The sequence below is a fragment of the Lissotriton vulgaris genome, unplaced genomic scaffold (assembly GCF_964263255.1).
Source record: "Lissotriton vulgaris unplaced genomic scaffold, aLisVul1.2 SCAFFOLD_2857, whole genome shotgun sequence".
NCBI lineage: Eukaryota > Metazoa > Chordata > Amphibia > Caudata > Salamandridae > Lissotriton > Lissotriton vulgaris.
In genome coordinates this window covers 137,938-151,185 of record NW_028245560.1, presented here as the reverse complement: position 1 = coordinate 151,185, position 13,248 = coordinate 137,938, and the positions used below count along the sequence as shown (strand labels likewise).

General features: G+C 48.2%; 1 protein-coding gene across 1 annotated transcript in view; it reads right to left on the bottom strand.

Moving 5' to 3' along the window:
* The window catches only part of LOC147666348 (E3 ubiquitin-protein ligase TRIM17-like), a 142,975-nt gene extending 130,829 nt beyond the window's left edge, over window positions 1-12,146 (bottom strand). The window contains exon 1 of the mRNA XM_086949104.1: window positions 11,715-12,146. Within this exon, the coding sequence (XP_086805230.1) occupies window positions 11,715-12,101 (387 nt within the window). The 5' untranslated portion in view covers window positions 12,102-12,146. The remainder of the gene's footprint in view (window positions 1-11,714) is intronic.
* Window positions 12,147-13,248: the final 1,102 nt, after the last annotated feature.

Here is a 13,248-nt window from a genome sequence, read left to right as displayed (position 1 = left end):
GCCCGGGCACACCGGGTTGTGGAGTGAGGTGTCTGTCGATAGGCGCTTAAGAACTGGGACAGGCATTCCTTGGCATCTTGTCCTATCTCTACTCCGATTTGCAGAGTGCGTTTCAGCGTTCGCATGAACCTCTCAACTTCCCGTTAAATTGCGGCCATTGTGGGGTAATTTTCCAGTGGTGAATACCTCTGGCTGCCAGATATAGCTGAAAATCTCTTGCTTGAAAAGGTGGACCATTGTCTGACTTTATCTCCTCCGGCAAACCCATCATGGCGAAAATTCTTTCCAATGCCTTCTTCACGTGCGTGAACACAGTGGAGGGTACCACCTCCACTACCGGAAATCGTGAGTGGGAATCTACCACCACCAGCGTGTGTCGCCCGTCTGGGAAGGACCCAAAGTCTATGCTGAGTTTTGACCACGGAACTTGACATAGCTCCTCGGTGTTCACCGGGTGAGGGGCTGGGTCCTGACCAGTGATGATGCATGAGCGACAGGTGCTGACTGCCTCCTCTACCGCAGAGTCCATGCCGGGGAACATACTTTGCTGCACCGCCGCGCCTTTGTCTTCGACACCCCCTGATGGCCCAGGTGAGCCAGGCGCACGACTTCCTTTTGGAGGCCGTGCGGGATCACAATTGCTGTACCCCGGAGGACTATTCCGTGGGGCCCCACGCTGAGTTCACTCTGGGCTCTCCACATCTGTTGTCTCGACTGCTGTTCCATTGCCGTGAGGGCACTGACCCTGTTGAGGAAGTGTTTCCTGTTTCGGTTCGCTAAGGTGTCTTTGACTCGGTTGAGGCACTCGTCCTCAGTGGTGGCTTTTCTGATGTCTTCCGGTGTGAGGGCTGCAGGGCATGCTTCTTGCGACAGCATCCTGACAAACTCTTCGATCTCCTCAGTGTCATTCGACCCGGGACCCGGTGTAGCCGGGCCGGGGTGCCTCGACAGAAAATCCGCCCGGTTGTCAGCACCAGGCCGGTAGATGACGTCAAAACGGTACATCTGAAGCTGCACGGCCCACCATTTGATGCAAGGAGGGGCTAACCTGGCTGTCCCTGCGAATAATGGCACCAGGGGCTTGTGGTCTGTGACCACTTTGAATTCATGACAATATAGGTACAGATGAAAGTGTTTGCACGCCCACTTGATTGCCAGGGCTTCTTGTTCGATCTGCGCGTACCTCATTTCTGTTGCGGTCAACGCCCGACTGGCGTAGGCAGTGGGTACCCATTCATGTGCTTCTGTCTCTTGCATAAGTACAGCTCCTAGGCCGACCGGGCTGGCATCCACGACGACCTCCGTGCGCCGGTGTGGCCTGAAGTAAGCCATGACTTTGTCATCTATCAGGGCATTCTTGATGGTCTGGAATGCCTCCTTCGCAGATCATGTCCATGGCTGTCCAGTCTTGGTCAGCAGACGCAGGGGCTCCTAAAGTGAAGGCCAGACTGGGGATGAATTGGCCACAGTACGTGGCCATCCCCAGAAAACTTCTGACCTCGGTGGCTGATGTAGGGTTCAGGGCAGACCTGATTGCCTCCGCTTTCTTCGGGTCTACTTGGAGTCCTTCTCTCGAGAATATGTATCCGAAGAAGTCCACCGACTCCTTGTAGAAAGAGCACTTGGCCCGATGGAGAGTGAGACCGTGATCCGCCAGGCGTTGCAGGGTGGCACGAAGGTGTACATGATGCTCTTCGAGTGTCTTCGAGAAGACTAGAATGTCGTCACTTAAATTGATAACTCCAGCCAGCCCCGACAGTGTCTCTTTAATGGCGTTCTGGAACACCTCTGCGGCAGATGACACACCAAAGCTTAATCGCTTGTACCGTCGAAGGCCGATGTGTGTAGAGAAGGTGGTTATGTTTCGGCTATCCGGGTGCAGCTCGAGCTGATGGTACCCGGGGTTCAGATCTAATTTAGAGAACCACCGGGCTCCGTTGAGGTCTGCGACGATGTCGTCCATCGTGGGCGTCAGGTGTCTTTCCCTTTTTACCGCTTTGTTGGGAAGGCGCATGTCCACGCATAAGCGTATGGCACCCGGCTGTTTAGGTTTTGGGGCAACTACCAGAGGCGAGACCCAGGGTGTCGGGCCTGACACCTTCTCTATGACCCCCAGCTCTTCGAGTTTCCGCAGCTCTTCTTCTACCTTGGGGCGAAGATGGAACGGCACACATCTGTGTCTTAGGGCCGTCGGCCTCACGGTGTGGTCCACATGGAGTTTGAAGGTTTTCCCTTTTTTGGTGACCGAGGGGAAGTCATTCAGCATCGTATCCGCGTGCAGCTCATGTATTTGCCATGCAAAGAACACTAGTTGTAGATCCTCGGCTGTATGGCAGCTGAGCAGTGTGCCGCGTCTGCCTCCGGTTACGTGGAATTTTGTTTTCACCTCGTGACTGTAGCAGGCAGCTATTACCTCTATCACCCCTCGCAGGGGAAGTGGATCATCACTGTCATAGGTGTATATTTTGGCCTTTGACGGTGATAGCGGCAGGCGTGGAGACAGTTGTTCATATTGGGTGCTGTCCATCACATTCACCGAAGCCCCTGTATCAATCAGTGCCTGTATTGGGGAGCCGGCTATGGTGACCTCACACATGGGGGGTGGCCTCCTTCGTGAACCTTCTCTTCCTACAAATGACACAAAGAAGACGTCATCATCATCCTCTTCCAATCGGAACGCCGACCGTGAGGTGTCGCTGCACGGTCCCGGGTCTTCCAGAGACAACCGCCGCAAGGCCTGGGCAGGTCCCCTTGTGCTTGTTCCTGGGCGGCGGCCTCTGTTGCTGCGGCATACTTTCGCGAAATGATTCGGCTTCCCGCAATTCGAGCATGTCTTGCCTTTCGCGAAACATCTACCTCCAGCGGGGTGGTCCATGCCACAGTTGCCGCAGGCCGCGCGGGCCGTTGTCGGGGTGTTCCCTCTATGGGACGGTGGGCGTCGGCGGATCACATCCACCTGTTCTTCCTTGATGACTGGGGTCTTTGCCGCAGGTCCGGGATGGTTTAGGGCAGCCTGCATCTCGTCCGCTCTTGCGTTGGAGAGCTCATGCAACCATGCAAGAACGAGTATTTCATCTAAGGATATACGCGGCTGCCTAAGGATGAGGTGTCTGAGCTGTACTGACCTGCAGCCCTGTATGAACTGCGCCTGAATATCTCTAGTCTTTGGTCTGGCAGCTCGCAGGCTAATGCAAGTTACCTCAGCCTGGCGTAGAATGTGTCTATGGATTCTGATTCTCCTTGACGGGCCTGGCGTAACTTAAACCACTCATAGTCAGGGTTTACTCTTGGGTCAAAGTATCGATTCAACGCCGTGATCGCCGCGTCGCAGTCGTTGGCATCGCCTTCGTCCGGCAGCGTCTCGAATAGTTCGTAAAGTTCGTCGCCCCCGTAGCACATCAGTAGCGAGCGCTTCACTTTGTTGTCAGTAGTGTTCGAGCCGGCCTATCCACAGGCGCCATCGTGCCGCTGCTGTGAACGGGTCTGAGAGCTCACTGAACGGTGGGAGAGGAGCTGCAAGCCCATGGCCAGGGGGGCTCTGTGCGGCGGCTGCGGCCGGTCCTGCAGCCTGTGCGGCAACTTGAACTTGTACCGCTATCTGGGGGCCAGCTGCTGGTAGGGCCTGCTGCGGCGCTGGTGCCGCCGCCACGCCGCCGTTGTCTGCTGTCTGCACGCTCATGCTGGTCGGTGGGTGAGCACGTGGCCAATGCCGGTGGTGCTGGGCCACGTCTCACCGTGGGGTAGGTGGGCATGGCACCTCTTTGGTGTATTCACGCTGCGTGGCGCGGCACGTGTTCACTAGGCCTCTCGCCGAAGCTGAGGGAGGTGTTGGCGTGTGTAGGCGATGAGGTTGACGGCGTGAGCAAGCGACCGTCGTGCGTCGATGGTGAGGAGTGTCACGTGGGAGTGGCCTGCGGCGTGATCGGCTCCGCCACTTTCTCGTCTGGGCAGGGGCTAGCTGCACCCACGGAGGGGGTTGTTGTGGATCGGCAGTTCGGACGTAGCCTCCTTGTGCACTTGACCTGTCTTCGCTAACGCTTTTGTTGTCCAATCCTGCCGAGGGTCGAGATGGCCAAGCTTTCCCCCTCGATGTGTGTACAGAATGCGCGGGGGCCGAGGCAGTCCCCCCGATACGCGGGCCGCCTTCCCACGGCAGGCCTGCACCCGGCAGAAGACGCGCTTGTACAGGGCGTGGTCGCGGAGCGGCGTGCAATATGGGCCACGGGCCGCACTAGCGTACACCACAGACTTATGGTGCGGAGGTGCGGGGCTCACCTGGGCGCCACGGCCTGGCGCCGAAGGACGGAGAAGGCCCACGCTGCCCACAGTGGGAGGAGTATGCTGTGGGAGTGAGCACGTGCAACAGCTGGCCTCGGGCTCAAGCGTGGCAGGCGCGAGCCCTCCAGGCGGTGCGAGGGCAGCCGCGTGCACTTACGCTGTGGTGAGGCGTAGGACAAGATCCCATCTTAGTCACCAGTAAGGTATCTGGTTGTGGGGTAGGGAGACCTAGGCCGCAAATTGGGGCCTTACTAGACAGAGGCCAATAATGACGCACACACCTGGCTACTGACTAGGGCCGAAGACCCCGAGCGGTCTTGCGCCCGTTTATTTATACTCAGGGGCTAACCCGCCCCTGAGGTTCGTGCGTGCATGCATGCGTGTAAGAACGGGCCGGGTGGCTCGTTACTACACTCGCGGCTGGCGTCAACCAGCTGCCATGCTTTCTTACTTATTCAATCAAGGAGCTTGTCCAGGGCCGGGCATTAAAAGAACATTCGCTGACCATTGGGGATTCTAGCTACCAAATCCGTTCTGATATGGGCAAAAGAACGGCTGAAAGCCAGTGGCTCTTAGGTTACATGAATGAACTAAGTTCTAGAGGGGCCCAGGTACATATAATATAGTTGTTTAGAGGAATAGGATCTGCTTGGTAAGCAGCCATAAAAATAGATAAGGCTCCACCAGGACACACTTTACGCGTCACTTGCACTTATATTTGGGATTTGGTATTGATTCAGTTGTTGGATTTCTCCTCATTATCATGGGTGTTTCTCGAAGGCGCTTGCGCCCAAAGAGATAGGTAGGGGGGTTTCCCGGGAAGGGAGGAGGGAGGGGTCACAGGGTGTTGGGAGCATGTGGAAGAAAAAAAGTCAAAAATAGTGTCCTCAATCTGCAATATAGTTGGTTTACTCTGATAAAACTTCTAGAATTCGTAGGTCTTTTTTTTAAGGGGGAGCCAAAGCAGCCTCAATTTGTTAGGATCGAGAGGAAGTGGGCCCTACTACATGATGAATGAGTAAGAATCTAGTGCATCTCACCTCATGGAATGTGAATGGGGTGAGATCGACGAGGAAACTGGCCCGAATAATTGAATTCCTTAAGAAATCCGAAGCCAATGTTATTCTCCTACAGGAAACACACTCAGAAAAAAGCGAATGTATAAGGGCATTTGAAAAAAGGGGCTGGCTCCTGGATATTGCTTGCTCGGATCAGAGAGGTAGTACGAGAGGGGTAGCTGTTATCATAAGTTCAAACTGTGGCATTAAACTAGAAAGCCATCAGATGGATACATCCGGGAGATGGCTATTAGTTAAGGTAAAGATCTAAGATAGGACATTGGTTTGAGCTAGTTATTACGGCCCGAATCAGGACAATCCAGATGCTCTAATTAAACTAGAGGCTGCCCTTTTGTTAAATAATGGTCCGGTGGTAATTGGAGGTGATTTTAATATAGTCCAATGGTCAGACTTGGATAGAACCTTCAAAGTAAAGTACGTAGCTCCTCCTCAAACAACGGCGGTACTTAAAACCTTGAGTCAGGAATTACATTTAGTTGATGTCTGGAGAATTAAGATGGGTGATAAGAAGGGATTTACCTTCTTTAGTAAGAAGTATGGTCATCATTTCCACATTGACTCTTTTTTAATAGATCAGCAGCTATTGAAGGGAGTTGAAAAGACTAACCATCTGCCTGCCACTCTCTCTGATCATTCTGCGGTGTGTCTTTCTTTGCGGCTTTAGGACAGAAGGGGCACAACATGATGGACCCTGGAATGGACAATCTTGCTAGTTGAGGCTGTGGTATATAAGATGCAAGATGAGGTTATGACCTTTTTTAATGTGAATATTGGGTCAGCATAAACGCAGATAATGTGGGATGCCTTTAAGTCCTTTTTGAGAGCGTTAGGCTCTTCTATTATGACAGGTAAAAGTCGTAGCTGGAGGCAGCGGGAGGACCTGCTCTTACAAAAATTTCAAAACAAAGACTCCGAGCTGCAAAAGGCATTGTCAGAATGTTTCAGTAAGGTGCCCCTGCTGACCAAAGAGTTAGAGTATCTTCAAGCAGAATATCAAAAAGCCCTTGATAAGATTATATAGTTAGACGAAGGGTCAGTAAACTCCAGAATTTTTCATATGGTGAGAAGAGTGGCTCCGTTCTAGCCTGGAAAGCTAAAAGTGATAAAGCGCATAACCAAATAAGCAGCCTAAGAGAGAGTACAACAAGGGATATAGCAGATACTAAAATAAAGATAGGGTTGGAAGTTTGCAGATACATGGCCAAATTGTATAAAGAGGATATTTCACCTGGGATGGAAAATATTGAGGAGTTCTTAAAGAACGTCAAACTTGAATGAAAACCAGAGGGAGTCTCTGGCCTCTGAGATTAGCGAAGAAGAGATTCGAGCACAAATGAGGAAGATGGCTAGAGGGAAGGTGACTGGGCCAGATGGCCTTCCGTGTAAGATATATCTGAGTCTTTCAGATAGTATTGTACCTGTATTTAAAAGGCTTTTTAAAACTATATTGATGGAAGGGGAGGACCTTCCGCCATCCTGAGCCGAGGCAACGATGGTATTAATTCTGAAACCAAACAAGAATCCGCTGGCGGCCGAGTCTTACAGACCAATATCCCTGTTGAACACAGATTACAAGGTGTTCACAGGGATATTGGCAGCTAGTGTCACTACTTGTACCGTAGGCTGGAGGTATTTATCCAAGAGTTGGCCAATTGGCTCGTGTAAGCTACCACATGTGGCGACTATAGGTCTCAAAGGAGGATCCATGACATTTTCCGCCCACAGAGCCAACAACGCAAATCCACAGAGACAGTGACATGTAAGATGGTCGACATAATCTTTGCTTAAACACACAGGCATTCAGGCTTTTTTAAGGTGATACCTTAAACTGTCACTTATTATCATCACGACCTAACACAAAGAGAACACCATACACGTAATTGTTCCCAGGTTACATATGAGATTCATTGACAGTTTGTTCATTTATATTTTATTTTTGTAGTGTCTTTTCCCTGATGAAGGGCACAATTAGTGGCCCGAAATGCATTGGACCTGTCTAAAGGACTTTGTCATATGTTGAAAATAATGATGAATGAAAGTCTATTACATGATGCATATGGAATACTTTTGGAAATCAATTGAAGAATAAAAACAGCAAATACTAAACATACAAAACGTTTATTGGATCCTCTTTTCCTAAGGAGGAATGATTGTCTGCACATAAGGATGGAACCAGTGGTCCACTGGTTTCACACTTGAGTCATCTGGGTATCACAATCACGCAGAAACTAGCAGATGTGACCACTGTTAATTGGAGGAAGACTAGCCAGGAGGTAGGGAGACTGCTGAGTAGGTGGGCATTTCTTCCCCTCAATTTGTATGGTAGGGTCAACCTGATTAAGATGGTTGTTCTGCCAAAGGTCACTTTTCATTTTAATACTATACCCCTATCATTTGATACAGGTGAGGTAGCAAAACTACAGGGCAAGATCGGTAGTTTTATTTGGGCATCGAAGGGCCCTCGCATATCGTGGAAAAGACTGAGGAGAAGGCTAGAGAAGGGGGGACTGGCACTTCTTGATTTGTCGGTATATGGATATGCTTACCACTTCAAGAATTCTCGGATGTTGTTAAATAAACCAGATGATTCTGCAATAGGCACCCTTTACGGGGCAATGCTTAGCGAACTGAGGGATAGACAAGAGCAGTTCCTTTTTAAGTTTGGGGATCCATCTTTTTTAAAAAAAGTAAGACTGAAGATTTTGTTACAGGCAGTGAAAACTTGGGTTCATATACAAACAAAACTAGGAGTATCTTATTATTCGGGGAATGCTCCAATTTGGGGCTCTCTAGGAACCCCAGATTGTTTAAACGATCAGCTCAGCCTACCATTGAAGCATGTGGGAGTTTCAAGGTGGGGAGATTTGAGGTTGGGTACTGACTTGGTCAGCTGGGAAATTTTGGCCCTATGTACATGAGGTCAATTAACCAGATTCAAATTCTACCAACTCTCAACCTGGTGGGCCAGCCAAGTTTGGGAGGAGCAGAGGGATGACTCCTGGTTAGACCAAGCAATGAAAGTTGGTATCATTAAGAAAGAGGTTGCTTTGTGGTATCGAACTTTGGTGGAAGCAGAGGACGGTATGGATCAGGATATCCAAAAGCTCTGGGGCGATGAATTAGTCAACATGATTCCGAGTGAGGCCTGTATGGTTTCATTCGCATTGCTCCGGGAAATAGTCAAACCTGCCTTCCTTAAAAGCAACCACCTTTTTACTCTCTTCAGGGTATATTGGTCCCCAGCAAAATTAGAAAAACTTTTTAGAACACAGTATGTCTCCCCAAGATGTTGAGACCCCTCACCAGACGATAGTCATATGTTTTTAACTTGCCCAGAGATTAATAAATTTTGGACGGATATTTCTAAATTTCTGTCTGAGGTTAGAGGAGTACAGGTAGAGGTAAGCCCTCTACTTATATTTTTTGGAAGATGCCAAGATAGTACTCCTGCCATAAACAAAAAGGCTGCAAGACTTATCTTTTATGTGATCTTTCTGGGGAAGACGGGAGATTTGTAGAGCTTGGAAATCAGGTTTTCCACCCCCTTTCTTGGAATGTAAAAAGAAAATTATATTTACAAGTCAACAGGACATGGCATGTGACCCCAGTAGTCGGGAAAAGGCATGGGCAATATTGGTCGAGTCAAAAAGCTGGGGTCCAATGATTAAGCGGATTAATAGCTGTCGGTACTGTTCCTCTTCTTTGTTTGGCATATCAGAGAAGGGTGGGAGTGGAAACAGCTAGATTTCTTGAGTGGAAAGACTCCATTCCTGGCCCCCAGCAAGGGAAAGGGAGTATTTCCAACAAGTAAATTGGCAGAATGAGGATTAAAAAATAAATAAATAAATAAATAAATAAATAAATAGTAAAGTTGGTCCAGCAAACAATGTCTGACTTCCTCATTGTTACAAAGGCCTGCACTGACCAGTGCTTCTATTACAGCCTCACCGTGATGCCATTAAACGGCACCAAAAAGTAGCTTTCTCAATTTGAGATTCAGAATTACCAATTTGCAATTTACTGAATCGGTTTTAGAGAATTGTTAAATTGTGAATATAAATACTACTGAATGGCAACTTGTAGAGATGCCAGGATGGTACATACCAAATACCAAGGTTCGGTAGTATGGACCCCGATATGTCCTTACTACCGATGTCAAATTTAATACCAGTAATTTCGGTAATGGGAAGTAAATTGATCCTGAAAGGTGAAATGTTAACCACACACTCTGTTTAATGTAGTGGTGTCAAAGCATAAAGCAATAGCATGTAGCAGGCCAATGTCATTTGGACCTTCTATTTTATTTTATTTATGTTATTGAAGAGTTTGATAAGCATTTAATGACACAGGAAGAGTGTGAATATACATATAAATATACATTCAAAGATAATGCAGCATGAAACAGTCTCATTTTTTCTTTTTTATATTTTAAGCCCCATGGAGCTTATATGAGGTTGGCAGAAAATATCAATTTATGGAAAAAACATACAACCCATAAAGTGATTCCTTCAGAAATCATAAATGTTAAATGCGGCCAGGAGGAAAAGACCCCCAAGCTTCTATGGATCCCTTTACAGTACTCAATAAATCATCTCCAAATTTCCATAACAGTTTTTTCCCAACATGTCTCTTAAAGGATACGTTTTCCTGTTTCCACCTTACACAGTTACATTACCCAACTCCTCACTTCCTCTTGAAACTTTCACTCATTCAACATTATTTTCTTTCCCACAGTTATTGCTTTTCAAACCTAAAGTCCCAGATGTTTAGCTGAGGCGTTATTGGCTGGCCACATATTGAACAAATCGAGCAGGAAGAGAACTTTAAGCCCTTACCAACTACTAGATTAATCCTTTCCAAAATGCCATCCCAATTAAATCATGCTTGTGTCTACACCAACTAAGCTTGGCAAGCATGCTACACTGTGACTTGCAAGATAATGCAGCAGTTATATAATGCGCTTGATGTTCACTCTGCAGGCAAGTGAGTGGTTGTCTAAAAATTCAGCATTGCTCCTGTTGAAATATAGGAACCCTGCCGATGTTAGAAGCTAACAAATCCTCAATCAAGATTTGGCCACAACATAAGGGAAGATAGTGAGCACTAGGTACAAGCAGTTTTTATATGGGAGAAAACCCTGAACGTATAACATTGTGAAGGGAAATAGAGAAACAATATCGGGAACTCAGAAATATTTGCTCTACTCCACTCCACTCTACACCACTCCACTCCACAGTATTCTACTCCATCCCACTCTTACCCACTCTGCACCACTCTTCTCTATGCCACTCTACTCTACACCACTCCTTTCTATGCCACTCCACTTTATACCAATCTACTCTACGCCACTTTACTGTATGCCACTCTACGTCACTCCACACCACTCCACTGCACTGTACACCACTCTACTCTGCACCACTACACCATATGTCACTCTACTCTATGCCACTCTACTCCACTCTACTTTGCACCACTCTACACTATCTCCTCAACATCACTCTACTAGACTCCCCTCCACTCTACTCCACCCCATGCCACTCTACTTTACACCATACTTTTCTATTCCACTCTGCTATACAGCTCTCCATTCTACACTCCTCCACTCTATACTAGTCTGCTCTATGCCACCCTACTTGTGCCACGCTACACAAGTCCACTCAGGCCACTCCACGTTACATCACTCTACGCCACTCCGCTCAAGACAATGCCACTCTATTCTATGTCACAACATCCCACTTTAGCCCACTCTGGATTATGTCACTCTACACCACTCTACTCCATGCCAGTCTACTCTGCACACTCCCTTTTAAGCCGCTTCACTTCATGCCACTCTACCCTAGGCCACTTTACTAAACGCCACTCTAAGCCACTCCAGTCCATGGCACTCTTCTCTACACCATGCTACTCTACTCTACTATGCTCTACATCACGGACGGTTAAAAAATAGCCAACTCACCATCCACTCTAAGGCGGATGGTTGAATGCCTTACTTCCTACAGGTGCTAACTTCATCGAGTTGTGGAAGAAAGTTTTACATGGATGAAGTCAGTGTAAAAATTGCAATTCACACAACTGATAATTGGGTGCACAGACCTTGCGTTTTGGGGACAGTGTACTCTATTACTGTTGCAATAGTGTACCTGTCCACCAATATCCAAATCAGACCCAGATGCCCACCTAATGCAAACCTGTACTGGCCCTGCTGCTCACTGGAACAGCCAATCCCAAAACATGGTCATCTCACCCATTCATCCAGCGCCCACTGCTTTTTTTAGTTGGGAAATTTCAGATTCAAACCCTCCAAATCTCATTGACTAAGCCATGCCCCTGATCGTGCAGGACACTGCGGTTTCCTACCTGGTACTGCTCGGCGGCCTCTTCGATGGGGGTCACTGTGTGGCCCCTGTGCTCACGGGATCTGTCACAGATTGTGCACACTGCTGTCTGGTCCTCCTCACAGAAGAGTTTGAGGGGCTCGCGGTGGCGCTCACACAGGTCCACTGACGTCATCTTCTGGGTGATCTCCGCCAGGTTAGAGAGCTGCACGTTCCTGGGGAGGTCTGTCCTTGTACACTCTTTCCTGCACTGGGGGCAGGTACGAGTCCCCATGGCACTGCCCCAGGACAGAGTGATACAGCTCCGGCAGTAGCTGTGTCCACACTCGATGGTCACGGGGTCTGTGAAGTATTCAAAGCACACGGGGCAGGAGACCTCATTCTGAAGGTCTGAGAGACGGGCGGCCATGGCGAGCTCTGGAACTCTCACAAGCACAGACCTCGGTTTCACTTCTGAAGGGCGGGTGCCTGCTCGAGATCATAGGATACCACAGGCACTTTGAACGTCTCTGCTGGCAGGGGACTTTGGCCAGATTTCTATAATGCTTCCCTGAGAGATGTGAGTTCAGAGCACCCAACTTTATGGTAGCGGCCTCAGTCAGACACATTCAGTTCTGCCTTGTGTGTGTGATAATGCAGGGAACAAACAGAAGCTTCTGGAATGAAAACAAGGGGACGTCTCTACACCAACAGCTGCTTCAAATCAGTTGCTTCCTGATTTAAACGTGAACTCACCAACATATCACACAGCCTCCTCCCTCTCCGTACTGCAGGCTGTGTCCACCTCAGCTAGGAGCCTCTGGCCCTTAGATCAGCCTCTCACCCCAGACTTTCAGACAGATGCACGGGTGTGCGTCAGCAGAAGCTGTGCCCCCCATGCGATCTGTACCTCTAACTAAAAATGCACAACAATATGTAATATCAACTGGGTTGACCACTACATTTGCGTTATGGAATAAAGCGATACCCACAGGAGTAATAGGCGCGATATAAAAGCAATTAAAATACAATAAAATGAGTCCTCTGCATTGATCTCCTGTATCATCATTTATCTTGAGTTATCACTTTTTACTCATTTCCCTTTACCTCGTTATTATATACATCCAACTAAGGATACTGTTTCCTCAACATCCTTAACTAGTTATCACCATTCCCCTAACCCCTACCTTACACCAATGATGAAACAAAGTGTAACTCTAAAAAGTACCGTAAACCCTTCCTTTAACCCCTACCAAACAATATCCCTTACCACAAATGTATCCAATACCCTGATATCAATTACAAACTAACTCTAGACCTTACCCTATTTTTAACCCTTTTCCTCACCTTACCCACACCTTATTTCCATCTTAACCCTTAATGTCTTGCTTATCAATGCCCTTACCCCAAAACCTATTCTGTGTTCTATTTACCTTCATTTACTTCAGCTGAGTAACAATAGGTAATAGTGTCAAGGTAGTAGTAATGATGAGGTCATGGTCAAACAATGATACGTAGGTTACAGCATCAGCCCTTTAAATTAAGCTGGTTCATCTGAGGCTTAGGACCTATGCTTT